The following is a 26251-nucleotide window of genomic DNA, read 5'->3' as shown; positions in this document are numbered from 1 at the left end:
ATGAGTTTAAAGACTACTGTTTGCTTAAGGGTGTTAGACCTCGTAAATTTGATTTGGATATGGATGTTAGATGGAATTCAACCTATCTCATGCTTAAGCACCTGATTCCATATAAGAATATATTTTCTGTGTTCATCAATGGTAATATTGGCTATGCTGCTTTGAATGGTGAGCACTGGTATGTTGCTGAAAAGGTTTGTGAATTCCTTGAGTTGTTTTATGAATCAACTGTTGCTCTATCTGGAGTGTATTATCCCACAAGTCCTTTGGTTCTGCATCATATAATTGAAATTGCTACTCATTTCCATGAATGTCGGTGTGATTCAAAACTTGAAACTGTTATAGGCCCTATGAGAATGAAGTTTGAGAAGTACTGGAAAAAAATTCCCATATTATATTCATTTGCATTTATTCTTGACCCTAGAGCTAAATTGAGAGGTTTGCATATGGCTCTTGATTTGCTTGCTAAGTCTACTTCCTACAATTACAATCTGTATGCTAATGAAGTTAAGCATGAGTTGTTCAAGCTGTATAACAAGTATGAAAACAAGTTTGCTGCAGCAAAGCCAGAAGGACAGCCCATCCATCAGGTTTGACAGGTAAAAGGAAGCAGGCTTGGGGTAAGATCTTTGGAGGGCCAGGAGGATCTGGTACCTCTGGTCCTTCTAGTAATATTCCTATTGCTGGTACATGTGAGCTTACTGCCTATCTTGACAGTGACAATGTTGTGGCATATGATGATTCATTTGATATCCTTAATTGGTGGCATGGTCATAAACTAACCTATCCAGTTCTCTCTATCATGGCTAAGGATATTATGTCGGTTCCTGTCTCAACTACTTCTTCAGAGTCTTGTTTCAGTCAGTCTGGCAGAATTCTAGAGGATCGGCGCAGAAGGTTGAACCCGGAGACTGTGGAGCAGCTGATCATCATCAAGGACTGGGAGCTGGCTGCGAGGAGAGCACAACATTCTGTGGAGGACTTGGAGCTGGAGGAGAAGTTCAAGAACCTATGGCTTGATGAGGACAATGCTGGTGCTGCTGCTGGGGATGAGAGTTAGAGTGAGATGTGAGTGACATTTAGCCTGGTGGCTGTTGTAACTTGTAATTGTAAGACACTAAAACTATTTGGCCTGGTGGCTTTTGAACTTGAACTTGAGCTGGCTGCACTCTTTTTTTCCTTTCTAGGTTTTTTCACAAGGGTGAGTTTTACCTAGAAAGGTTTTTAATGAGGCAGCATTGCACAAACAGCTCTTCTCAATAATTTGAACTTATCTCTGTTTGTCTTGGTGGTTTTGGGGGTTTTGGCCTTTTGGATTTGGGGGTGTTTGCCTTTGTGCTTTGAATACATGTGAAATGTGAATAATTCATGTCTAGATTTGAGATCTGGATTTTTTTTAAATCTGTTGAAATGTTTTTTGGTGACGGGCTTTTGGGCCGCCCGGCCCGGCGTCTGGTCCCGTGCGTGCTTGATGGGCCAGCCCGGCACGAAAATCGGCCCACGGGACATGCCTTAGGCCGATCCCTAGGCACGAAGCCTGTTTAGGCCCGGCACGACGACCCGTCGTGCCCCGTCGTGCCCAGTCGTGCCGGGCCCATTCGTGCCGGGCCGATGCCGGGCTCGGGCCGTGTCGGGCCGGGCCGCCCGTACGCTCATCTATAGCTGGTAGTCTTCAGAAAAAAAAACTTTCGGGCTGCTGCCAGCCTGATCTCGCCTCACGTCGTGTTGACCCTGGCGATTTCTTCTCGTTATCATAATGGGTTTACTTTCCGCGGTCGCCGCCTTTTTCCCGCCCCGGAATAAAAACGGATTGGCCTCATGTGGGCGAGGGATACGATTCTTGTGTGTGCAGCGGACTCAAGCTCGGCAGGAGCAGCCTTGTTTAGTCGCTAAGCAAAACGGAAAAGCACCAGGGGATTGGTAGCTGTAGCATCCGGCTCGGAGGAGGCCGACATGTGCTGGGGGGAGAGAGAGAGAGAGAGGTCTCTCTCTCGATCCCCGTTGTGTGCGCGTGACGTCTCTCCAGCGGCGAAAAGCGCCGGGGTTTGCTCAACTTGTGCTGCCGCCCGGATACGGGCGATCCCCCGTGAGCGTGACCACGGGACAATCCTCTCTGTTTTTTTTCTCCCTTTTCGGATCCAGCTTATGCTAGACGAGAGGAGGATAATTCCACGACCACCGCGGTCATCCGAAGCTGGTAAAACTCTGGTTACCGACCAGACTGATGACTCACGCACTGACCTTTCAAGAGCTTACAATTCTTGGTGGCCAAATCGCCGGAACCAGTGAGGAAAACGTGTATTATTAAATGCATGCCAATGCCAAGATGTAGATGTGCTCACGTTCTCCGCCAAAAAAAAGAGAGAAAAAAAAGGCATGAACAGATGCAACGAATATGTGAATTAGCAGCAGCATACACACGAGTGGCCCAATCCGGAATGTTAAGCACTTAAGCTAGAGGTGACGCGCCGCCGGCCAGTCCAAGTTAGGCCGGGGGCCAGGCCAGCTGATTTTTTCCCGCCATGCGTGATGCATGCATCGCCTCTCCGGCAGTCTTGTCCAATCATGCCACGCCATGCATCGGGACCCCGGATTTGCATACAGTGAACAGACTCGGAATAGTGTGCGGAGCTTTTGTGCGCACGAACGAGTACGTGATCGAGCCTTCTCGTCAAACGAGCATGGAGCTAGTGGTGTAGTGATCTTTTTATTTATATATCTATATATGCACATATATGATATATTTGAAGTCAACATCGAGTCTAGCTTGCCAGCAGGGGACACCTTCGCCGGCCAACTACCGTGTGTTTGGTTGCGGGATCAATGGGTTGGGTTGGATCCAACCCGGATTTTGGGGACGGATCCGACCCATCCATTGTTTGGTTGCACTTTTGATTTTGGAGACGGAGTGAACTCATTCCATATTTGGTTGAAGGAATTGAGAATATGGGTTGGATGGCATGATAACACCGTTAATGAGGGTCCCACTTGCCACCAATAGACCCCACCTGTCATCCTCTCACCTTTTTATTTTTATTTTTATTTTTTCTCTCTCCTTTATCTTCTTCCTCAGCCCGGGGGGGGGGGGGGGGGGGCGCCTGCCGCGCAGCTCGCCGGGCCCCTGCCGCCTACCGCGCCCGGCCCCGCCGCCGGCCTCCCGCCCGGCCCCCCGCTGGCAGCCTCCTCGCGGCCGGAGGAGCGCGCGCTCGGCCTGGGCGAGCTCCGCCGCCGGCGCGACCTCCGCCCAGTACCCATGCCGCCCCGCTAGCGGGACTCGAGCCGCCGCCCCGCTGGCGGGACCACCCTCCGCCGCCCCCCACCTCGCCTGCTCGGAACGCCGGCCCCATCCGCGGCCTCCGCCAGCCGGCCGACCACGGCCCCGCCCTCGCGCCGGCCGCCGCCATGTCCTCCGCCGCTAGATCTGTGCGCCGCCGCCGCCATGGCCTCCTCCGCCGGCGCCCTCCTCCGCCGTGGCCCTCGCCGGTGCCCTTCTCCGCCCTGGCCGCGCCCGTTCAGCTGCTGCTGGTGCTGGCTACCGTCGCCGCGGCGCTCGCCTACGCGGCCGCGGAGCCGCCGCCGCAGGAGCAGTCGGGCATGGGGCAGCAGAGAGGAGAGACGTGAGAGAGATGGGGCAGTGACGAGAGAGAGACGCCGCGTCAGAGCGGAGCGGAGCGAACTCATCCGCTAGATTTCGTGGGATAGAGCCAACCCGCATCTCCACCGAATATACCTCTTTTGGGTCCGCTCCGTCCACTGCTGGCCCCATCCAAACACTCCAAAAAAAGGTCCGACCCATCCGGGTTGGACTCCTTCTTCCAACCAAACTTTGTCGTTTGTCCCGTTGTGAGCTCATTCAAACCAAGGCGCGTGCAGCAGCACACATTATCTGATTATCACGCTCATCTGACATTTTTTTTAGCGCGCAGCTGGCAGTCGATAATACATACTGTTATAATTATAGTTTGATGAGAAACTCTCTCTTATATATTTTATCTAATTAATATCAAATGAGAAATTGAAGTTCTTTTTTTTTAATTTCTAAAGATTGGCCGGTATCAAATGTTCTTAGCTCCTGATTCTTTCACCTATCTCCAACCATCAATTTCAAAACGGATGGCTGTGATAGACCCTGTGGGCACATGTGCATGTGAAAAATTCATGTTCTAGCTTTTTGAGCCAACGAGGTTCCACGAATTAGCCCGTGTTCTAACAATAATGCCAAGAACAAATGGATGCAGAAAGTCCCCTGCATACTACTGTTGTCGCCTTTTCTGGTCAACACACGAACGCGCTAGATCGCGCGGTGCGAGGAGAGGCTCCTTGCAGCGCCTCCTGCGTGGAGCGGTCAGACTGGTCAGAGGGACCGGTCAGACCGGTCGCCGTGCAGAACGGCGACGATCCGACGAACGCTCACCCGGGAGGGACCCCGTCGGGGCAAGCGCGCGTAGGGTTTCCCTAGGCTCGGCAGGCCAGCTAGGGCGTCCTCAAATGCCATGGAGACGAGAGAAGAACAACATGTCGAGGTTGGAAAAGTAGGATAACGAGGAAGAAAAGTAAAGGTAATGAAATAGTAGATTTGTTTTGTATTTTGATCGATTGGATACCTCAATCGGCCGTGGCCCTTTATATTTATAGGGTGGGTGGACTTGCCCCATAAGAAATCCTATTACAAGATCTAAATCTATGAAAAACTCTAGTTGTACTCGGACTCTGCTTGGACCGGTCGGTCGTATCAGACCGGCTACAGGAAAACTAAAAGTGCATCTCGGCCCCTAGTGTGTTTTGGTGGATTGATTGACACCACAATTAAAGGACTAACTATCTTGTTGAGTATATGAGCAGGAATTGATTATCATAATTATAATCTATGTGATGAAATGAATCAAGATTCAAGACACATGCTCATATGACAAGATGAATGACATGTTCTAGTATGAGAATATTAACAAGCAACAGCTACCATGGAAATTGGGATATATATCAACGATAAAGAATTGATTCGTATATCCAAACGAAGCTTGTTGATGTAAGTAAAATTTAAAATAACAAGCCAAGGTATTGTGAATGAGACAAATATGTATGCTTAGTCATAGTCTCACAATTGGAGAAATTTGTCATAAGGAATGTATGAGATAGTTGATGATCAAGCAAGCATGAAAGAAATGATGTTCATTGTAATGGCAAAATCAATGTGAGTTCAAGAGGTCTCTTGAGGATAAATGGATGGGATCGAAAGGCGTGTTTCTAGAGGCTATGTAAGCAAAGGCTTGGCATGAGCAAAGAAACCGATAATGATCAACTCCAAGAATTCTGAGACATGGAAAATTTCATATTGACAAGTGTCATTCATTAGAGAAGAAAAATTGCTTGTGGATCAAAATGGATTTCATTGTAAGTTAAATGTGATACAAGTCTACATGAAGCTATATGTGATGCAAGGATGAAGAATTGGAATTCGGGAATGGATTTCTAGGTACTAAGTTTGGAGAATGGCAATTGTGGTTGTGCCGAGTAACCAATGCTATGGTGACGAAACGTTCTTTGGATTCAACTTGAAGAATCTTGGTCATGTGTGGTGTTCATGTTGGCAAGTATCAATCTTTCTAGAATCTTATTGTGAAGACGGTGACTTGAACTAGAAGTAGATTTCATTCAAGGATAAAGGTTCAAGGTCACTAGCTCAAGGAAAATGTGCTCAAAGTAAAGAAACCAAGTTAGATGCACACTTCAGATTGTGATTGATCAACACACGGCATAGGATGAAAAAGAGAAGCTCAAGAAGTTGAAATGTAATTTATCTTTGATCTTGAGTTTAGGTAGGCCGTACTATCAAGAGGGATGCATCACAATAGTCTTTGGCTTAGTCTCAATACTCAAGTAACCCATGTGAGTTGAGAGAGACACAAAAGTCTCACATACATATTTTAACATTGGAGAAAGAAAGGGCAGGGGATCGGGTGACGCAGCGGTTGACGTCAGATGCGGTGGGGGAGTGTGGGGTTGCGTAGGATCGAGGCTAGCTTGGAAAAAGATCCTGGGCGTTTCTACTTTCTATTTCCCGTCATATTCTTCTGCCCGTGTACACGAACTTTCTTTTCTTTTTTCTGAAGACGAAGAATTTTGTCTACACGAACTTTCATGGTCATGGGGCAGGTAACCAAACAGTATGAATGATTCCTTCATTTACTTGTGATGAGAAACTAAAACTCAAACACGTCAAACTATCGTTGCATGGTTGAATTACGGCTGACGATTTTGCATCCTTCCCTTAAAAATGAACAATCCATTCCATCATGCTCATGCTGTTCAACGTCATCTCAGCTTGTTTCTTTTAGGTGTATGTGTATTTTGGTTAAGTATACGATTTTGAGAGTATGTTAGCGCATGGGAAGCCTTAGTTTGAATAAACGAACTCTGCAAGTTTTAGATCCTTTTGTAATGTTATTTGCAAAATTGCTTCACTCCGAATAATGATTTGTATTGCATACCTTTTAAAGTTTCAATACTTGTATTTTAATCTATTGCAACTATGCAAAATTTGATTATTGCTTGTAATAGAAGTATTGTGACGATAGTAGAGTACCATCATGTCAATAAAAAACATGCTTCAAGTAAGGAACCGGAATAGAATATGCGAAGTCATGCTAGGAGATTCATCCATTTCTCAACAGAAAGGGAGAAAGAAGCAGAATTTTATTATATCTTCTAAAAATATATTTATGACATTATGATCATAAATAGAGCTCAAGCTCAACATAACTACTATGCAGGGAGCAAAATAGAAATGGTAACATTTACTTGTTAGTAGGTAATAATAAATACTAGATATACTTAGTAGTATTTAAGTCAATTTACGTGAGATTATAGCCAATTTATTAAGCATTTGAGCGGGTCCCCCCACTTTACCTAAAGTAACGCCACTCATGGAAAAAGTAAAAAAGCAACGATTAATCACAACGGTCAAAGATTCTATCACAGGGCTAAGATAAAACCCAAGCACTACCGGCCCTGTTTGGATTGCGCTAGAATCCTAGCGCGCACATTTCCCGAAAAAAGAATCTCGTATGCATGGAGTAATAAATGAAGTTTATTTTCAAAACCTTTTTAGAAATGAGTGTAATTTTTCGCGATGAATCTAATGACGGTAATTAATTGATAATTGACTACAGTGATGCTACAGTAATCATTCTCTAATTGCTTGTTAAAAACCTCGTTAGATTCTTCAAGATTCCTAGCACAGTTGTTTTAGAGTTAGTTTTGCAAACTGCTTTTATTTAATACCCTTAATTAATGGTCAAAGTGTGTAGCATCAACTATAGCAGGAACCAAACAAAACCCCTGCCCCCTGCGGCTGCACAGGTAGACCACTACAGCAAAAACCGCGTCCGCGTACGATAGCGAGCGGCCAACGCCCCAACCCGCCGCACCCCCCCGTTCCCCACCCCCGCCCGACGCACGACTGCTCCTCCTCCTCCGCGCGATCCTCAAGGTACCAGCGGCGCCGCAACTTCGCAGAGGAGGAAGCCCGCGCCCCCGGCCCCGGCCCCGATCCGATGGCCAACAGCAACCTCCCGCGCCGGATCATCAAGGTGCGTGTCCGATCTGATCGCCCCGGCGCAGATCTCTCGCCGCCCCCGATCCGATTCGTTGCGCTCTCGCTTGTTCTGGCTGACCACTTTTTGCCTGCCGTGCGGTTGGATCTGCGCAGGAGACGCAGCGGCTGCTCAGCGAGCCAGGTGCGGGAGCTTTCTGCCACGCGGTCTCGGCGGATTTCTGCGAGGTTTTCGTTATTTGAGGGCGGGTTTGGTTTCTGTTTGTTGAATGATTTGGCTTGGTTTGTTCGTGCGTGCAGCGCCGGGGATCAGCGCGTCGCCCTCGGAGGAGAACATGCGCTACTTCAACGTCATGATCCTTGGCCCGGCACAGTCGCCCTATGAAGGTGTCAACTTCTAATCTGGAATTCCACCCCAAAAAAAACTTCTAATCTGGAATTGGGACGCCCTTTTTTGTGTTGCGTGGCATGGAGTAGTGACATCAGAGCGCTTCTAGATAACAACCCTCGAATTGAGACGATGCCACTAGAAATGGGGTGAATTCTGAAATGTTTGCTTTAGTTTATGCACACGTAGGTAAGCTTGTATTGTTTGGTCGGCTGGTGACTTTAGCCACTAAATTTTACTTTCCCAGCTAGTATTGTTATTGCTGAGTACCATCTTTCCTTTTTATTATTCTATTAATGGTGTTAAAAGATGCACGTAATTTTAGTAATATCTACGCCAATATAATATGTTAGTTACTTTTTGTGGCTTTTGCTCTATTTTTTGTGGGTAAACAAAATTCATCTCTGATTTCCTAGATTATAACCTGTCCATGGAGTTATTTTTTATGATGCATATGCAATAATAGACTTTGTTTCCTTCATGATCCCATTACTCTTTCAATGTGTGCAGTCCCTGTCAATTGTAAGACATCTTATTTGCTTCCTAAGCTCACTAGGAGGAAAGGAAGTTAATAGTATACAAGGAGAAGGGGCTAGTTGGTTTCTATTTTTAAGTGGTATATGGAATGTCTGGAGTATATAAGTGGGAACTCACTTTTTATCTTGCTTAGTGGACTTTTGTGTTTAGCTCGTGTCGGATTATAGTAGTAACCACAATACTCTTGCTGTACTAGTAATATGTGTAATTGGAATATCATTTTCTGTTATTAAGTGTTTGTATATTATTTTGTACTTATTTGGTTTCCTTGTATTCATGTTCAATTCCACTATATCATTACTTTTGCTTATCAATTTGTTAGGTGGAGTTTTTAAGCTTGAGCTCTTTTTACCTGAGGAATATCCAATGGCTGCCCCAAAGGTAACCACAAAATTTTCTTAATGTCTATAGAATTTTGTGCTCTATTAGCTAACCGTGTTTGTCCGTAACTTCAGTTTTTTTATACAAATAAGCTATGATATGATATGTGGTCCTAGGTTTACTACATGTCTACATGTCTCCTTGTGTTTGAACATTGCAATGATATCTTAGCTGATTCTGAATTAGTAGGTATTTGGATTAAGCATGTCTTCTGTTCGAAGGATGAGCTACTTTCTACCCTTATCCTCAGTGTCCACTGAAGTGTTAGAACTACTCAAATTCCGTTGTAGTGTCAGTCTCAGTGAGCACTTATTTTTGCTTGTGTGCTGTTGCAGGTTAGATTTCTAACCAAGATTTACCATCCCAACATTGACAAGGTAGGCATGCAGTTTGCTTTGCATTGCCATTTTCCTTTCTATGAATGGTTATTTAGCAGTGGGCTTTACTGTTGCAGCTTGGTAGGATATGCCTTGACATTCTCAAGGACAAATGGAGCCCAGCACTTCAGATTCGAACAGTTCTTTTGAGGTCTGTAAATCTGTCTCTGTGTGTGTCAGTCCTTTTATATTCATAGGGATGCTACCTATTTCCTGACATTGTTCTGGCTTTCAGTATCCAGGCTCTCCTGAGTGCACCAAACCCAGATGATCCTCTCTCGGATAACATTGCAAAACACTGGAAAGCCAATGAGGCAGAAGCTGTTGAAACAGGTAAATCGAAGTTGACAAATCAGTATTAGCGTCTCTTGCCCTGTGATTCCCTCCATGACAACAAGATATTTTGTGGATTTGCAGCTAAGGAGTGGACTCGCCTGTATGCGAGCGGTGCATGACAACCCAGTGCTGTCCTTGATGTAATAACCCATCATACTTCAGTCCTAATCTATTGCCATTTGCTTGATGAGAACAGACTGGAGATATTTGCCATTGAAGGAAGTCTCTAAATGACTTGCCAGTCGAATTGTTTGGTTGTACACCTACCTGTGGTCGGTTCCCTTTACCTTGGGCACCTTTGACTAATCAGTATCTGTGGTAGAACTTGCCGCTACTCCAATATATTTGTTACTTCATGTAGGAGAGTTTCTCAACTGTCCATATTGTTGAAACTGAGGCTTGTTACCTTGGCTGCGCTTTTGTTGCTCCTCTCGTTTTTGTGCTTTCTCATCTGGAAACCGCATTGCTGAGGCTAGGGTTGGACTTGCACATTCTCTGCGGAATTGTACGGAAGGATATGATTTTTTTTCACAATGCTTTGATAGCTTTACCCACAGGGATTACGTCGGTCAGTAACAAAAAAAAGTCTCTGACCAATATATTTGTAGTTAGTGTCTTGATACTGATGAGATTTAAAAGCCATGAATTTTGTACTCAGGTATGCACTGAATATATTTGTTACTGAATAATATTCTAGAGTGGTGTGACCTTGTGATAGCCTTTTTTTCCATCTAAGAGCATTTCCAACAGATTACTCATCCCTCTTTCTAATACAAAAAAATTGATGTTTTAGTGATAGGAGATGTTCGAGTAAATTACCACTTCAATCCCTATTACCTAAAATTTTCTTGTAATCACCAAAATACATCAACCTCTCACCTAAATGAAGGAGATTTTCCCTCTACTCTATTTTTAGTGATTGGATTGTGGTAGTACTGCAGCAACCATTACCAAAATATAAAAATAGTTATTGGTGGAGAGTGAGAGAGTATGTTTTGAAAATATGAAGAGGATGTTTCCTCTACTTTATTCTTGGTCATTGGATTGTGGTCGTCTGCTGAAGCAACCATTACCAAAACATAAAAGTAATTCTGCGAGGATACCATAGCCTGTTAGCAAGCTGCGCCGCTTCAAAGGTGGCCTTTGGTCACCCCCAGTGTGGCATCATCGTATTCCTTTTCTCTTTTACCACCTGTGTTGGATCCCCTGATCTGTGTGGTACCTGCTTCTGGGAATGGATCGAAGTCCATATCCAAAAAAAAAAGGAATCCAAGAGATTCAAATATTAATAATCCATATCCAGTTTAGTCGAACTTATATTATTGAAAAAAATCTCATCCAATCCCCTCGGTCAAATGTAATCCATATATAGATGTCCATTCGGCCTGCTGCTTCCCTGCGGAGCTGTCGCCGTCCACGAGAACCGTCCGGCGGCGACCACGGCCACCCTACCCTTCCGCGCGGCCCCCGACGGCGCAGCTGCGGCTCCCGGGCAACACGACGGCGCCGCCGAAGTTGCATGGCCGGTCCTCGTCGATTCGCACCATACCTATGCTCTGGCTCCGCGGATGAGCTCCGAAGGCCCTCGCACTCCCTCGCCACGCACAGGCAGCGCCCACCGTGGCGCCCACCACAGTCCGCACACGTGGTAGAGATGCTTGCCGGCGCCGCCACCCCAGCTCGTGGCGAACAGCTGCTACTGCCTCGATGGCTCGATCGATCAGCAGCTCGCCAACGCCTTATAGGCACCGCCGCTGCACGTTCCATGCTGCCTAGCCCGGTTCTCTAGATAGTTTAGAAATCCAACATGAATTGGATTATCCTATTTTGTCTATCCAACAAAATCCAACGATAGTTGGATCAAACCCTATTTACTGTTTACTTTCATCTAGATTTTGTATGCATCCACGCTGTTGCTGGACTTCGATTGCTTTTCACAGGCACCCTTGCAGCGCCCTTGCCTGTGGGAGCCGACAGTGGAGAGCAGGAAATTACGGTTGGACGACGGTCACTACCCGGCCTGTGGCCTGTGGGAGCAAGCGACAAGCGGAGCGCCGCTCCTTGGTAAAGCCACGCGCCTCGGCTCGGATGTGGCGAGCAACGCTCGGGAAGTAAAAACCGGTCGTGCGATGGCGACGCGACCTGACCAGGTCACCACTCTTGTTTGTCTCCTCGTTGCCCCGGCGTCAAGTGAATGACCACTGGACACTGGTAAAGGTGATGATTGGTTTCCTACTTTCCTGGCGAATTTTCGAAGGCTTGTTTCATTTGCAGCAGTGTTGCTGTCATGATACGGTGACTGCACGGTACAGCACGGGGAACTCTCAAGATCATGTAACTAGCTGTGGGTAAAGAGTCTAAAAAAAATCTAGTTTAGGAATTTTAAAAACCGGACTCACATTTTATATCTTTTTTAAATTAAGAATGATTAAGTAAGAACCGATGGATGTTGAAGAAATTATTGAGATCAGATGCCCGGCCATACGCAATTGGTTGGTTCCCTTGCCAGCTCACGCCCGGCCCCACTGTCATTGTCTCGCTGATACGCGCCGATGACTGGGGTCAACAGCTACGGAAGCACTGTTGCGGAGCCGTCGGGTCAGACCCGAATGGACGCCACGTTGAAAACGGGACACGGAAAGCGGCAGACTGCAGCTAGCACTGCGGGGGGTCCGCAGTGAAAAGCGGGCCGACCTACTACCACATTCGACCCCTCACCCACGGGACAAAACCTCCCTCTAAATTCCCACTGACTTATGGGCCCCACACGCGAGCTCGCGCGCTGGCCCCCGCTGTCAGTCAGAGCTGCGGGGTCACGGCGGAACGGAGCCCCCCGTTTCCCTCCCGTCCCGTGCGTCCGGGGGAAGGGCAAAAGACCAGCGCAGATTCCATCGCCGCCCCGCTGGCCGGGGCGCTTGTCTGTTGTTTATTCCCTTCAGCCCAACCGCACCCGCACCTCCTCTTCCTCCATCCCCGCTCGCTGCTTCCGGAGAGCTCGCGTCGCGTGGCGCGTGCGCGTGCGGGGGCGGAGCAGCACAGCGCCGCACTACCCTCGCGCGTCGCTCGCGCGCGCGCGTTCTCGATGGCCGACGGCGAGCCTTCCCTCACGCGCTGGACCTTCGAGGTGACTCGCTGACCTCCGCGCGTTCTCCCTCGCATCACTCCTCCCTCCCCCGCTATGTAGCTGAGAGATCCCGTGGCGTCATCGGTTGGCCTTCCCCGCTTGCAGGACTTCGAGGCCTACTACGAGGCGCGCCTCGGCGTCCGCCGCGAGCCCGCGGAAGACGGCGACGATGGTCCCCAGCCGCGCGGATCCGACCACCTGGCCGGCAGCCCCTCCATGCCACGCGCCAACGGCGGCGCGGACCTCGCCGTCTTCGAGCAGTTCGAGCGGATGGTGCTGGTGCGTCGGCTCCGCCATCTCGCGGCTCTCTCTACGCGTTGCTGCAGTTGTTGATGATGGTTTTAGTTCGTCGTCTCGGGAGAGTTCTGCAATTTTTTGCTTCCCTTGTTTTGATTCGCAGGAGAGGAAGGTGGAGGCGCGCAATGGGGCTATAGAGGATGGGCCGCCGTAAGTCCTGCTACTTGGTCTATCGTACAAAGTGTTTGACTGCACAGTTTTTCATCTGGACTACTGATATGATGTTCTAAAGTTAGCTAGTTTTCATATGTTACTCTGCTCCAGGCAGCAATTAGTAAACAGTTAGTGTGGCCAAATTCACTCGAAACTGTATTATAGTATTTGTTTGATTTGTAGCCAGCTAAGATGGGATTGAAATTAAGCCTGCATTGTACTTCAGCTGACTGAATTCCAGAGATATCAAGTTTCCAGTAAGATAGAGGTGCTCGTGGACTTATATGCTCTGCATGTTGACCAGCAGTTTCCGTGTGGCTTGCATTATGAAAACTATACAATTTTCGATGCTCAGCGGCCCTGATGAATTGTGTGCCTGATTTTGGGCTTCAAACTGCATCAACAACTCATCATTTTGTCCCTTTAAAGTAGTTAATAAATAACTATTAGGAAAGTAGTTATTTGATTATTCCAAAACAGTACCGACTTTATTTGCAACATGCAGGATTTTTTTTCTAGCAGGATTTTTTCCTTGATCCAATTGTTAATCTTTAAGCATTGCTCTATTATTTTGTATGGAAACACAACCTCCCAGGACTGTGTATTTCACGTGCCATGCATAATTGTGTTCCTTTTTCTTGTTATACACTTTGTGATAACAAGATATATGATGGTTGCAGGCTGAAACCTCTACTTCCTTCATTTGAATCTGCAGAAATGCGTAACTTAGCTGAGACATTGTTGAGGTAACATTGTGTCAAAAAATCTGTACAGGATACTATTCATGTGGCATTGAAATGTATTTTGGACTATTGTTACTAACGTACTATAGCTTCCTTGTCCAATGCCTACAGGGATATAATTCGTGGGAGCCCAGATGTCAAGTGGGAAAGCATAAAAGGTCTGGAGAATGCAAAGCGGCTCCTCAAAGAAGCAGTTGTCATGCCCATTAAATATCCCAAGTAAGCTTGTTTTCTCAACGAAATATATTGTATGTTGTATATCTATAGCCTAGAAAATATTTGATGAAATGAAAAACTCACATGTCCTGCAGTACCAAGTAGATGCTTTTTTTTTTCATTTCAATATTTCTTTGACCATACTTTAGCAGCAAAGCTACGCAAAGCACTTCTATAAAGATATTTCCTTAACATATTCTAAACATGACATTTATATTGGTGTACGTTTATGATATTCATGTCTCAGAAAGTTTGCTTACTAAATTTGTATCTGTATACTTTTCACATTGGCTTTCCATTTCTACTGATTCAAAAGGTCAACTCTGTCAAGCAATGTATCAAAGTTGGGTAATCAGTTTTTTAATTTCCTACTTTACCAGTTCAATTACTGGATACAAAATAAGGAACAATCTATATACATCTTTATTAGAGTAAATGTTTAAACAATCCCACAGTAATATTTGTCTGCTATTCAAAGGAGTGCTTGTTGCCCCGAAGGTTTGGAGGACAGATGTAAAATTTTAAGTTGCGGTCTTAGGAATTCTTTTGTATGCCAACTTTTTTCAGTCGTGATGTCCTATGGGATATATTTTTCTCTGCCTATTAATCAGATTCAATTGATATAATCCAAGTTAGCTCATATCCTGATGTACTAGTGAAACACTTGCACTCTAACTTGCATTTCAATCTCAGGTACTTCACAGGCCTATTATCACCTTGGAAAGGTATATTATTATTTGGTCCACCCGGAACAGGAAAGGTTTGCACTTCACAAAAATCTGTGTATTTTTTGTCTCTTTTTTCAACAGATATATGATATTTCTATTGTTTTAAATGTTTTTTGTATATATTTATATGTTGCTAAACCTGCAATGTTTAGCGATGTTTTGCTATTTGTGGATGTTGCCCAATTTCCCCCTGTCCAAAAAAATAGCACTACGAACTTTTCATCATGGAACTATAGTGGCCGAGTAAACAATTCAAGTATCTAACATGGTATAATTGAATTACCAAGTTACAAAGGTTTTTTGGTATGGTCTACTGGGATATAATTGAATTACCTTTATTATGTTGGATAAATCAAGCTTCGTTACACCTAGAATTGTTGCTTGGAATAAGTTGCCGTTAATCTGTTTCTTCTCTCTCAGTATTGTTTTTGCATTTAGTTATACTGAATTATTGAAAAATAAGGGACAATGTCATTTGTTAACATCAATTGTCTATACACTGGTTTGTTTCAGCTGTATGTCCTCATTCTCTGTACTATTTCTGCCATTACGTTTGTTGTCTGTGATGCTATATCCTGGCTCTGCCAATTACTGGTCATCGCCAAATCGAATTGTTATTATAACCTCAACTTATTTCATTTCAGACGATGCTTGCAAAAGCTGTGGCTACTGAATGCAAAACTACCTTTTTCAATATTTCTGCCTCGTCAATTGTGAGCAAGTGGCGTGGTATGTCACTGTCTTTTATTTATTTCTTGACATGTTTTTTACTGGTTCACGAGCATGCATCGATTTATGTGATGTTGGCGGCAATAGCCCTCGTACCTTAATGAAAGGAAAATAGGAATTTTTGTTTGGTATTTGACCAAAAATACCCGATAGGGCTAAGCGGAACAAAAAGGGTTTTCCATGAGATGGTAAATGAAAACAATTAGCCTCACACGAGGTTTGGGAATAAGTTATTGTCTGATAATGAGCAAGGAATATATGTCTTTCTGCTAAAGAGGATCTATTAAACCCATGATTCTTTAGATCGTATGTATATCTTCCGACATGAGCTAGACATGGATGTATCAATCCTTTCCTTATGTTATGCTTGTCTTCTCTGCCTTGACTCTCGAATCTTTTGGTGTAAAAGATCTCTCTCTTGTGTTGCTCACTTGTGAGAGTTGTTCGCCCCTGGAACCCAAGGACCAGGTAAGCAACACGCTCACCTCCCTCTCCCTCACCTCAGTTCAAGGTTGAAGAAGAGCTGAGCTCCTCTGCACACACACGCACACTGCTCTCTGCGTTGGCTGAGAGCTGGACACTAGGATGTGGCAAATGAACTGCCTTTTCACATTGCATTGCATTCATATTTATACACAATTGCTACCTACTCTAAGGTACAACAAGGTATGGCTGAGTACAGCCCCACTACTCTAGTACTGCTCAGATCATGCCACTAGCAGCATGGCTGATGACTTCTATCACTATTTGTACAATAGTGGCCTAGTGCCATAAGTCAAGAATTGCTGCAAGTTGCTGCAGACTGCCTGCTGAACCTTGACCAAGATTAAGAGTGGGCAAGCGGCAGATTATGTCTCACATTACTTCCCCTAATCCTGCTGCTAGCCCTGGACCTCATCCATGCCGATCATCTTCCTCAGCTCCGAGAACCGAAGACGCCCGAGCGACTTGGTGAGGATGTCAGCGAGTTGCCATCCGGTGTCGACGAACTCGATGACAAGGTGCCCCCCATCGACGCAGTCCCGAAGAAAATGGAACTTCACATCGATATGCTTGCTTCGGTCGTGGAGGACGGGGTTCTTTGCCAGCGCAATGGCCGGCTGGTTGTCCACCTTGAGTGCTGGTGGGCAAGCTTCAACGCCAGTGAGCTCACCCAACAGCCGGCGTAGCCAGACGACTTGGCACGCTGCGGTGGTCGCTGCAACGTACTCCGATTCACAGGTCGACAGCGCCACCACCTTTTGTTTCAGTGACTGCCAAGCCACCGGTGTGGCTCCGAGGAAGACGAGCACACCTGTAGTGCTCTTGCGTCCATCCACATCTCCAGCCATGTCCGCATCACTGAACGCCGTCAGCTGAAGCCCGCCGTGCCTGGGGAAGACGACGCCCATGTCCAGTGAGCCCTGGACGTAACGCAGCACCCGCTTGACCGCTGTCCAGTGGTCCTCCCGGGGGTCCTCGAGGAAGCGGCTCACATACCCGACCGCGAACGTGATGTCCGGCCGAGTATGCGTCAGCCACCGCAGCCCGCCGACGATGCTCCGGTAACGCGTTGCGTCCACCCTCGCCGCCGTACTGTTCTTCGACAGCTTGACCCGCTCCTCCATCGGCGTCGCCATGGTCTTGCAGCCCGTCATCCCGGCCCGTCCAGCAGCTTGAGCGCGTAGGCGCACTGCCCCAGCGCGATGGAGTCCCTCCCCTGCTTCACCTCGATGCCGAGGTAGTAGGAGAGCGCGCCGAGATCGCTCATCTTGAAACGAGCCGCCATCTCGCACTTGAATGCTTCAATGTCCTGTCCAGCATGGCCTTCCGCCAGTTCGCGTCGCGCTCCGCAACAGCGAACGTGGCCGGCTCCTTTGCGCTCATGAGCATGAGCTCTGGATCGGTGAGACGCGAGGCCAGTCCCGGCAACGCTGCATCACCGATGACGTCGTCCACCCGCCTGAATCGGAGCTCCTCTCCGTCGTGGTAGGCATCCACGAACTCCGAGTAGGTGGACGGGGGGATGCGAACTCAAGGTCCGCCGCCGCTGTCGGGGTCCCCCGTTTTTCCAAAACAGGGGAGGTTGGGGACGCTGAGCTCGCCGCGTCAGGACTTGGCGGAACCTCCGCCGTGCCAGGACTTGGCGGCTCCACCGCATCTGCCCCTGGCTCCTGCGCTGCCTCCTCCGCGCCACTCCGGCGCTCGATCACCAGCTGCTCGACGACGAATTCGCCCGTCAAGCCGCCGCCGGTCCCCTCTGCTTCCCCCGTCGCGGACGTGTCCCATCGCCACGCCGCTGCTTCGTCGAAGACGACATCCCGGGACACCACCACCTTCCCCTGGGCCGGGTCGTAGAGCCGATAGGCCTTCGTCCCATCCTCATAGCCCAGGAACACCATCTTGGTGCTCCGATCTTCAAGCTTCCCGAGGCCTGGCTTGACGGTCTTCACGTGCCCGATGCAGCCAAACGTGCGTGGGTACGAGACGTTGGGCTTGCGCCCATGCCACGCCGTATTACGTTGGGCTTGCGCCCATGCCACGCCTCATACGGCGTCATCCCCTTCAGGGCCTTGGTCGGTGAGCGGTTCAAGATGAACACCGCCGTGTTCACCGCCTCGCCCCAGAATTCCGCCGGCATCGCCTTCGCCTTCATCATCGAGCGTGCCATCCCAACGATGGTTTGATTGCGCCGCTCGACCACGCCATTCTGCTGCGGCGAATATGGCGCCGTCAGTTGACGCGCCACTCCCTCCCCGGCGCAGTAGCTGGCGAATTCCACCGCCGTGAACTCGCCGCCACGGTCGGTCCTGAGGACGCGCAGCTTTTTCCCGGAGTCCGCCTCTGCCCGCGCCTTGAAGCGCCTGATGGCCTCCGCCGCCTCGTCCTTGCTCGTCAGGAGCTACAGCCACATGAACCGACTGCAGTCGTCCACGAGCAGGAGAAAGTATCTCCGACCGCCATGCGTCGCCGGCGTGATGGGCACGCACAGGTCCCCGTGGACCAGCTGGAGCACCTCCTGCGCCCGGTACTTGGCCGCCTTTCGGAATGGCAGACGCCTCTGCTTTCCGTCCAGGCAGCTGTCGCAGAGCTCGTCGACGTGCTTGATCTGCGGCAGCCCGGTCACCATCTTGCCCAGGCGTCCGAGCGCCTCGAAGCTCAGGTGGCCGAACCTCCCATGCCACAGCCATGGTTCCTCCGTGTGTAAGGATCGATGGACCAAGAGGGGGGGTGAATTGGGCCTTTTTCAAATTCTAAAACAAAGTAAAGCAACCTTAACCTATGCAATGCTAGTAGGGCACCAATTCACCAACCGGATAACTAAGCTCTAACACAAGCTAAGAGAGCTAAAACAAAGTAAAGCCTAGCAAGGTAGAGCTAAGTTATGATCTCTAAGTCAAGCACATGAGTAAATTGCATGAAAGAAAATGCTTGAATAAAAGGAATGGACAAGAGACAACCGGATTTTTTTCCCGTGGTATCGATGTGTTGGCACACACCCCTAATCCACGTTGTGACACTCACAAAGAGTATTGTCACCTCCCAAGTCACCGAGACGAGGGCGCTCACTAAGAGTCTCCGTTCACCATCCCGGCGTGGTGGAGATCAAGCCACGTACAATCTTCTTCTCCGGGCTCCCACAATCCTTGGCAAGTTCCGCGAGAAACACCTCGATCACCAAGATCGCCTAGGTGATGCCAATCACCAAGAGTAACAAGCTAAGGCCTTCACTTGAGCAAGAACCGATCACCAAGAACGGATGCACACTAGCTTCTCTCTACTCAAGTCCTTAATCTTGCTTCTTGATTGATTGAATGCACAAGTATGTGAATGATGAAGCTCAAGGTGGCTCTTGACTATGGTATGAGTGTTGGGATGTTGCCTGGTGTCAAGAGTGGGCGAAATGACCCATTGGAGGGGTATATATAGGCAGCTCACACAAATAGAGCCGTTGGAGAAAAGCTGCCAGAAAACTGCGTAGCGCCGGTTAATCCGACGTACCCCCCATTGTCATCGTCGGTTTAACCGGTGAATGTAAACTGCCTCTTCTGAAAACTAGCCGTTACAACTGGGGCAGATTAACCGACGTAGCATCGGTTTAACCGGTGAGTGTAGTTGTCCACTGAACCACTGAAAAACCAAGTCTCTGGACAACTGCACCGACGTTAACTCAAACCTATCGTCGGTTTAACCGGTGAGTACAACTTTTAAATTCCTCTGAAAAACCATCTCACTGGTCAATTGCACCGACGTCTTGATTCAAACAGCGTCGGTTAATCCGGTGAATAGAACTTGAATTTCCCTGGAAAAACCAACTCTGGACCAATGCACCGACGTTAAATTCAAACACGTCGGTTTAACCGGTGTATTGAATTTGTCCAGACTCTGCTGACTTCGTTTAACCGACGTATAGAAAATTGAGAGCGTCGGTTAAACCGGTGTATAGACTTTTTCTGATTTTGTCTTTTCTGATTTGAGTCTTGAATGAAATCCAAATATTCTTGAGATATAGTTTGAGAACCACTTATTTGAACTTCTAGAAACCTGAGTGTCCATAGTGTGCATTCATTTTCAAATGATCATGTCCATGCTCAAGTTACTTAGCCTTAACCCCTCTTAATAGTGCGATCACTATAAAACTATAAAACCTATACTAACCTAAGTGTCCTTCTCAACCTTGTGACACTTAGGACTAGAAAGATCCTTAGCCTTGACATATATAAGTTGAAAACCGAGATCGCCTTTTAGAATAACCGAAATTGAGGGGCCTCTTTTGACATATGACCAAATGAGCGATAATGATCTATTAAGCTGCACAAACTCATTAGTCACAATAATGGTTGTCATAAATCACCGAAACATACCTTGAGGGCCTAGATGCTTACAATCTCCCCCTTTTTGGTGATTGATGACAACACAAACAAAAATAACGAGAGAGCGAGAAAGATAAAGCAGGATAAACACAAGCAAACTCGAAAGCAGGACCAAAGAGCTCAACGGCTCAAACGAAATCCATAGATATGTCTCAAAGAACGGCATACTCAAGCGACAAATGTACATATCCATGAATTAACACCAAATGTGATACAAAGAATCAAAGTCCTGATAACTACGAGCTCTCTCTAGCTCTACCCTCCCCCTAACACCTCTCCCCCTTTGGCATCAAAGCACCAAAAGGCGAGCTACGGGTCGTGCTGTCGTGGTACGGCGACGAAGCGGTCCGGGTCGTCGTCGTCGGACGGAGAACTCTCACCCTCGGTGACAGACGGAAGCTGCTGGTCTGGGTCTGAGCTCACTGGGGGAGTAACTGTCGTGGAGGCTCTCGTGCTGGCACTGCCTGGTAGAGGATCCGTAGAAGTCGTAACCGGGTCAGCAGAAGAAGTACCAATATCTGAAGAGGTGACTGCTGAGGCTGCCGGCTGCGTCGACTGTGGAAGCAGGGACTCCTCTACTGCTCCTCCCCCTGAAGGTGCTGCCTGAAGTGAGGAGGGGAGGGCGACCGACTGAACCGCTGGCGGTGAGTCCTGAAAGAGTGTGGTCGCCGGCAGTGGTGAGAAGAGCGGACGACCGGCAGACCCAAAGAGTGCTGACATCGAGAACGTGGTCTCCGGTGTCGCTGAGGTAGCTGGAGGTGCAGTAGGGGCTGGAGCTGGTGTAACGGCAAGCTGAGGTGCTCCAACACCCTGAAGGCCTGGCTGTCCTGGCTGCTGCGGGGCGAGTCCGGTGTGAGAGTAAAGCTGTGAGATCATCCCGAACATCGCCATCATGCCCTGCTGCATCTGCTGGAACTGAGCGTCTGTCCTCTATGAAACTCTGTCAATGAGGCCGACAAAACGCTCCTCTGTCGCTGCCCGCTCTCGGGCGGCCTCTCTCTGTATAGCAGCAATCTGGGCCTCATGGGCTCTCCTGGCCTCCTCCTGAGCAAGCCTGTCCTCTCTCTGCTGGGTCACGAGCTGCTGTAGTAGTGAAGTGAGCTCGGACGGCTGAGTCACCTGAGACTCAGAGACTGTAGCAGCTGCTGGTGACTCTGGAGCTGGCTCTCTAGACCCCCCTGCCTCGTGGTCGTGACTAGCTGGGGCTGCTGCAGGGAAGTACTCTACGTCCTCGGAGGAGTCTGACTCAAGCTCAGACCAGTGTATCTCATCCTCTCCTCCGGGAAGCTGTGCCTCGGCGGCAAGCAGTGCCTCGTCCTCCTGTGCTACACGGGCCTGTGCCTCTGGTGACAACTGTGCCATGGCAGCTCTCTCTGCCTGTCTGCCCCTCCTCCGGTCCTGTGGAGCTGTCGGTCGGTAAACTGGGAACCGGGGAGCCTCGTCGTGACGGTAGGGAGCGTTGATGGGTGACTCTGCTGGCACAATCATAGAACATATATAGCTGATCCAGTGTGCAAAGGGAAACTGTCGCACCACACCCATCCCGTCTGTGATCACATCCTCTATCTCGGCCAGAATAAAGTCAACTATGTCAAACGGCTCGTGAGTGAGGATGTGTAGAAGCAGGAGCTGCTGCAGTCCTGTAAACCCCTCTGGGTAGCCACTCCTCGGTAGCAAAGTCCTCCGGAGTGCCATGTGTACTGCGTATGCCTCTGGGGTCAGCAGGCTGGGAACTCTGGCGTAGGAGGCAGGGAACGGCTGGCGGAAACACTGAGAGATCGCCTCATGAGAGGGTGCAATCCCGCCAATCATCGCTCTGCGCGGTGGATCTGCATCTCCGTAAACCATCTCGTGCAGCGAGACGTCAACTAAGTCAACTCCAAGAATCCCTGCTATCGTCGCTCTCGACAAACCAAAGACCTGGCCTCCATAAACAAAGTGTACTGCTCGACGCTCGGGAGCAATCCAGGCCGTGGCATAGAAGACTCTGACCCAGTCCTCAATATATCTGTTCTGCTCAATCTGGAGTAACCTGGGCAGGCCCCTGAAGTGAGCGAAGTGCTCTCTGACATCTGCTCCCCCTGCGGCTGTCCTCAGAGACACCCAGTCAAGCACTCTGTGCGGGAAGATCCTGTGACCCCGCCTCTGGTAGGTCTCGTAGAAACTGGCCTGAAGAAGCGTCCAGAACCTACGGTCGACCCGGCTGTCACGGGTCACGGGGAACCAGTCCTCCTCCTGAACACTCCACCTGAGCCTCTTGACCTTCGCCGCATTGGCCTTGGTCAAGTTCTGGAGCAGCACACCTGGCTCCAGACGCACAACAGTGTCCATACGGAACACTGCGCGCTCGGCCTCTAGGGCCTCGGCTCTACGAGCTGCTGCTGCAGCTGTGGACCTGCGAGGCTCCAGTGGCTGGTGACCTCCTCGCGTCCTCGGTCCAGTGCGACGCTCGGTCGCTGGTGAAGTCTCTGCTGCTGGGGATGTCTGCCGAGTGCGGCCAGACCGTCGTAGAGTCGGTGACTCCTGTGTGCTCTGCCCCTGAGACTGCTCGGACTGCTCTGCCTCTGTATCTGAATCTGCAGCTGTATCTGACTGATCTGACTCTGCTGCTGCTGCCGTCGCGGCTCTGGTGGCCCTGGCACCTCTGACTCTACCCATGCCCCTGCCTCTGCCTCTGCCTCTGGGGTCCTCCCTGATCTGGAACGGACGAGCACGGCCTGATGCCTGCTCCTCGGCGGCCTTCGCCACCATCTCGGCCCTCTCGGCCTCCTTCTCTGCACGAGTCCGCTTGCGAGCGGGCTTCTCGACCACAACTTCTTTTCCCTTTCTCTTTTCGCGACCCATCTCGAACAAGCAAATTGTCGAGCACCTGGTGAGCGCTGAACGGGTGCTGCTGCGGCGTGGGACTGCGGCTGCGGCGTGGGGCGGCGGCTGCGGCGTGGAGGCGTGGAGCACGGCGGCGCTTGGCAAGGCGTGATGGCGTGATGGCGACGCGGGCGCGGGTGAGGAGCGGCGGCGTTGCGGAGTAGTAGTGGTGGCGGCTCACGGGCGGCGCGGACAGCGCTGACGGCGTTGGCGGAGGCGCACGAGCGGCACGGTTGCGCGCGGGTGGAGCGCGAGCAGTTGCAGGCTGCGCGCAGCGGCTGTGGGCGAACGCAGAGCGGCGGCGCGGATGGCGCACGGCGGCGCGTGGGCTGTGGCGGAGCGGCGACGGTGGTCTTGCAGGCGAGCAGCGGCGCGGGATCGTGTTAGGGCGCGGCGGCGGTTCGAGATGGAGGGACGCGGGTGAAACAGAGAAGGAAGAGAGGCGGCGGCTCGAGCAAGACTCATATATGACAGACGGGCCCCACGAATTTCCTTAACACCGGTTAATCCGATGACTAGGTTTAGAACACCGGTCGATTTCATCGGTGCAGTTCACCCGACACTCAGCACAAAATCCTTCTGAACGCCGGTTGATCCGACGATATGTAAATTGAACTCGCCGGTTGAACGCTGGTAACACCGGTTGATTGATAGGTTAGATCTGTGTTACGTTCACCGGTTGATCCGATGCTCGGAAATTTGTATACGCCGGTTGAACGCCTGGTTTGACTGAGCTGAGGCTGAAACTTAGTAACGCCGGTTAATCCGATGGGTAAAAATCCTTTGAACGTCGGTTTAACCGGTGTAGGAAAAACCCCACTCTCAGCTCACTCTTCTATGCTAAGTCCAATAAACTTATAAGATTCAAATAAACTCAAGTCAATGGACTTGCATAGGCGACTTTACCCCTCAAAATAAATAGGATAGCACACTTGCTTAAATAAATTTTTTCAAACACAAGGAAAAGCCGCAAGAGAGACAAAGCGCCAAATAAAATGTATGAGCCATGTCATAGGAATATTGAAGATAGAAAGCTTCAAACTCATCATGACATTGCTCACTAGCCAATAACGCACCTAACACTTTGCTCTTTTCACTTTTCATGAATTAAGATCTTGTATATGAAAACAAGTCTCATTTTCATCAAGTGATCTCCTTTGTGACCCTTACGCATGCAATGATGATGCAAACTACAACCACATGCGAAAGTAAAGTAAACATGAAGTGCACATCTATATGACAAGAAATGCATAACAAGAAATTAAGATCTACTTGTCAAGTTTGAACCCACGGGAAGCTTCTTCATGATGAGCCTTTCTACAAGCCTAGAGGAAAACAAGTGGACCACCACCTCTAGCTAAACCCTTGCTCATCACTATCTTACCATGGTTAGACAAGTGTCCTATATGTATGCATTTTTCTATATGACATGGCAACTTACATGACGTTTGCCGCATCTAACACATTAAGCTCATTCCTTAGCCTAACAAAGGTACTCTCGTCTAAAGGTTTTGTGAATATATCCGCCAATTGCTCCTCGGATCTCACACCTCGAAGGGAAATGTCCCCCTTGGCTTCGTGATCACGCAAGAAGTGATGGCGAATATCAATGTGCTTTGTGCGAGAGTGTTGAACCGGATTCTTGGCAATTTTTACGGCACTTTCATTGTCACAAAGGAGTGGGATCCTATCTAGTTTCACACCAAAGTCCAAAAGGGTTTGCTTCATATATAGGATTTGGGCACAACATGCACCGGCCGCTATATATTCCGCTTCCGCGGTGGATAAAGCCACGGAATTCTGCTTCTTACTCGACCAAGAAACTAGAGAACGCCCAAGCAAGTGGCAACCCCCGGAGGTACTCTTGCGATCCACACGGCTTCCGGCAAAATCCGAATCCGAGTATCCCAAGAGATCTAAACTAGCGCCTTTGGGGTACCACAAACCTATGCTAGGAGTGTGCTTGAGATACCGAAGGATCCTATTCACAGCCGAAAGGTGTGACTCCTTTGGGTTAGCTTGAAAGCGGGCACAAGCACACACTAAACATTATATCGGGCCTAGATGCGGTAAGGTAAAGCAAAGACCCTATCATAGAACGATAGAGGGATTGATCAACCGGTTTACCGTCCACATCCAAGTCGAGATGCCCATTGGTTGCCATGGGTGTATTGATTGGCTTGCACTCATCCATCTTGAACTTTTTCAAGATATCTTTGGTATATTTTTCTTGATGGATGAATGTCCCTTTCTTCATTTGTTTGACTTGAAAACCAAGGAAGAAGGTCAATTCGCCAATCATGGACATCTCGAATTCCCTAGACATCATGGTAGCAAACTCATGGCTTAGTAAATCATTAGTTGAGCCAAAGATAATATCGTCAACATAAATTTGACAAATAAAAAGATCCCCGTTGACGTCTTTAGTGAACAAAGTGGTGTCCACCCTCCCGATCTTGAAGCCTTGCATGATTAGGAAGTCACGAAGCCTCTCATACCAAGCCCTTGGAGCTTGTTTGAGCCCATAGAGTGCCTTGTGCAACCTATAAACATGGTTAGGATTCCTCGGATCTTCAAACCCGGGAGGTTGCTCAACATAAACAAGTTCGTTAATAACGCCATTTAAGAATGCACTTTTCACATCCATTTGATACAACTTAATGTTATGATGTGAAGAGTAAGCAAGAAGGATACGGATAGCTTCAAGTCTTGCGACCGGAGCAAAAGTTTCACCAAAATTCAAACCTTCGACTTGAGAGAACCCTTTTGCCACAAGTCTTGCTTTGTTGCGTATCACCACCCCATGTTCATCTTGCTTGTTTCGGAAGACCCACTTGGTGCCGATGATGTTCTTGTCTTTTAGAGGAGCTTCGAGGACCCAAACTTCATTGCGGGTGAAGTTGTTCAACTCATCTTGCATGGCCATCACCCAATCCGAGTCCTCAAGCGCTTCCTCTATGCTAGTGGGTTCA

General features: G+C 48.7%; 2 protein-coding genes across 5 annotated transcripts in view; both read left to right on the top strand.

Moving 5' to 3' along the window:
• Nucleotides 1-7366: 7366 nt before the first annotated feature.
• Nucleotides 7367-10100, top strand: LOC120707579 (ubiquitin-conjugating enzyme E2 36). Its single transcript, XM_039992497.1, has 8 exons — nt 7367-7589; nt 7709-7736; nt 7853-7939; nt 8800-8858; nt 9194-9235; nt 9313-9386; nt 9471-9568; nt 9653-10100. Exons 1-8 carry the CDS (start codon nt 7554-7556, stop codon nt 9688-9690), a joined length of 462 nt encoding a protein of 153 aa, XP_039848431.1. The 5' UTR covers nt 7367-7553; the 3' UTR covers nt 9691-10100.
• Nucleotides 10101-12477: 2377 nt separating this feature from the next.
• LOC120707578 (katanin p60 ATPase-containing subunit A-like 2) overlaps nt 12478-26251 on the top strand; it is a 40206-nt gene continuing 26432 nt past the window's right edge. For 2 of the 4 annotated variants that reach the window (XR_005689032.1, XR_005689033.1), the window contains exons 1-7: nt 12525-12695; nt 12801-12974; nt 13096-13142; nt 13826-13891; nt 14000-14107; nt 14798-14864; nt 15477-15561. Coding sequence is in view for 1 of the 4 variants with exons in the window: in XM_039992496.1 (XP_039848430.1) it covers nt 12654-12695; nt 12801-12974; nt 13096-13142; nt 13826-13891; nt 14000-14107; nt 14798-14864; nt 15477-15561 (589 nt within the window). In the remaining 3 variants the exon portion in view is untranslated. Of the gene's footprint in view, nt 12696-12800; nt 12975-13095; nt 13143-13825; nt 13892-13999; nt 14108-14797; nt 14865-15476; nt 15562-26251 lie in introns of all 4 variants that reach the window. The other 2 variants (XM_039992496.1, XR_005689031.1) reach the window with 2 other exon arrangements.

Source organism: Panicum virgatum, chromosome 5K (genome assembly GCF_016808335.1).
Source record: "Panicum virgatum strain AP13 chromosome 5K, P.virgatum_v5, whole genome shotgun sequence".
In the NCBI taxonomy this organism is placed as follows: Eukaryota; Viridiplantae; Streptophyta; class Magnoliopsida; order Poales; family Poaceae; genus Panicum; species Panicum virgatum.
The sequence above is the reverse complement of the archived record's forward strand: the minus strand, read 5'-3'. Positions and strand labels throughout refer to the sequence as shown.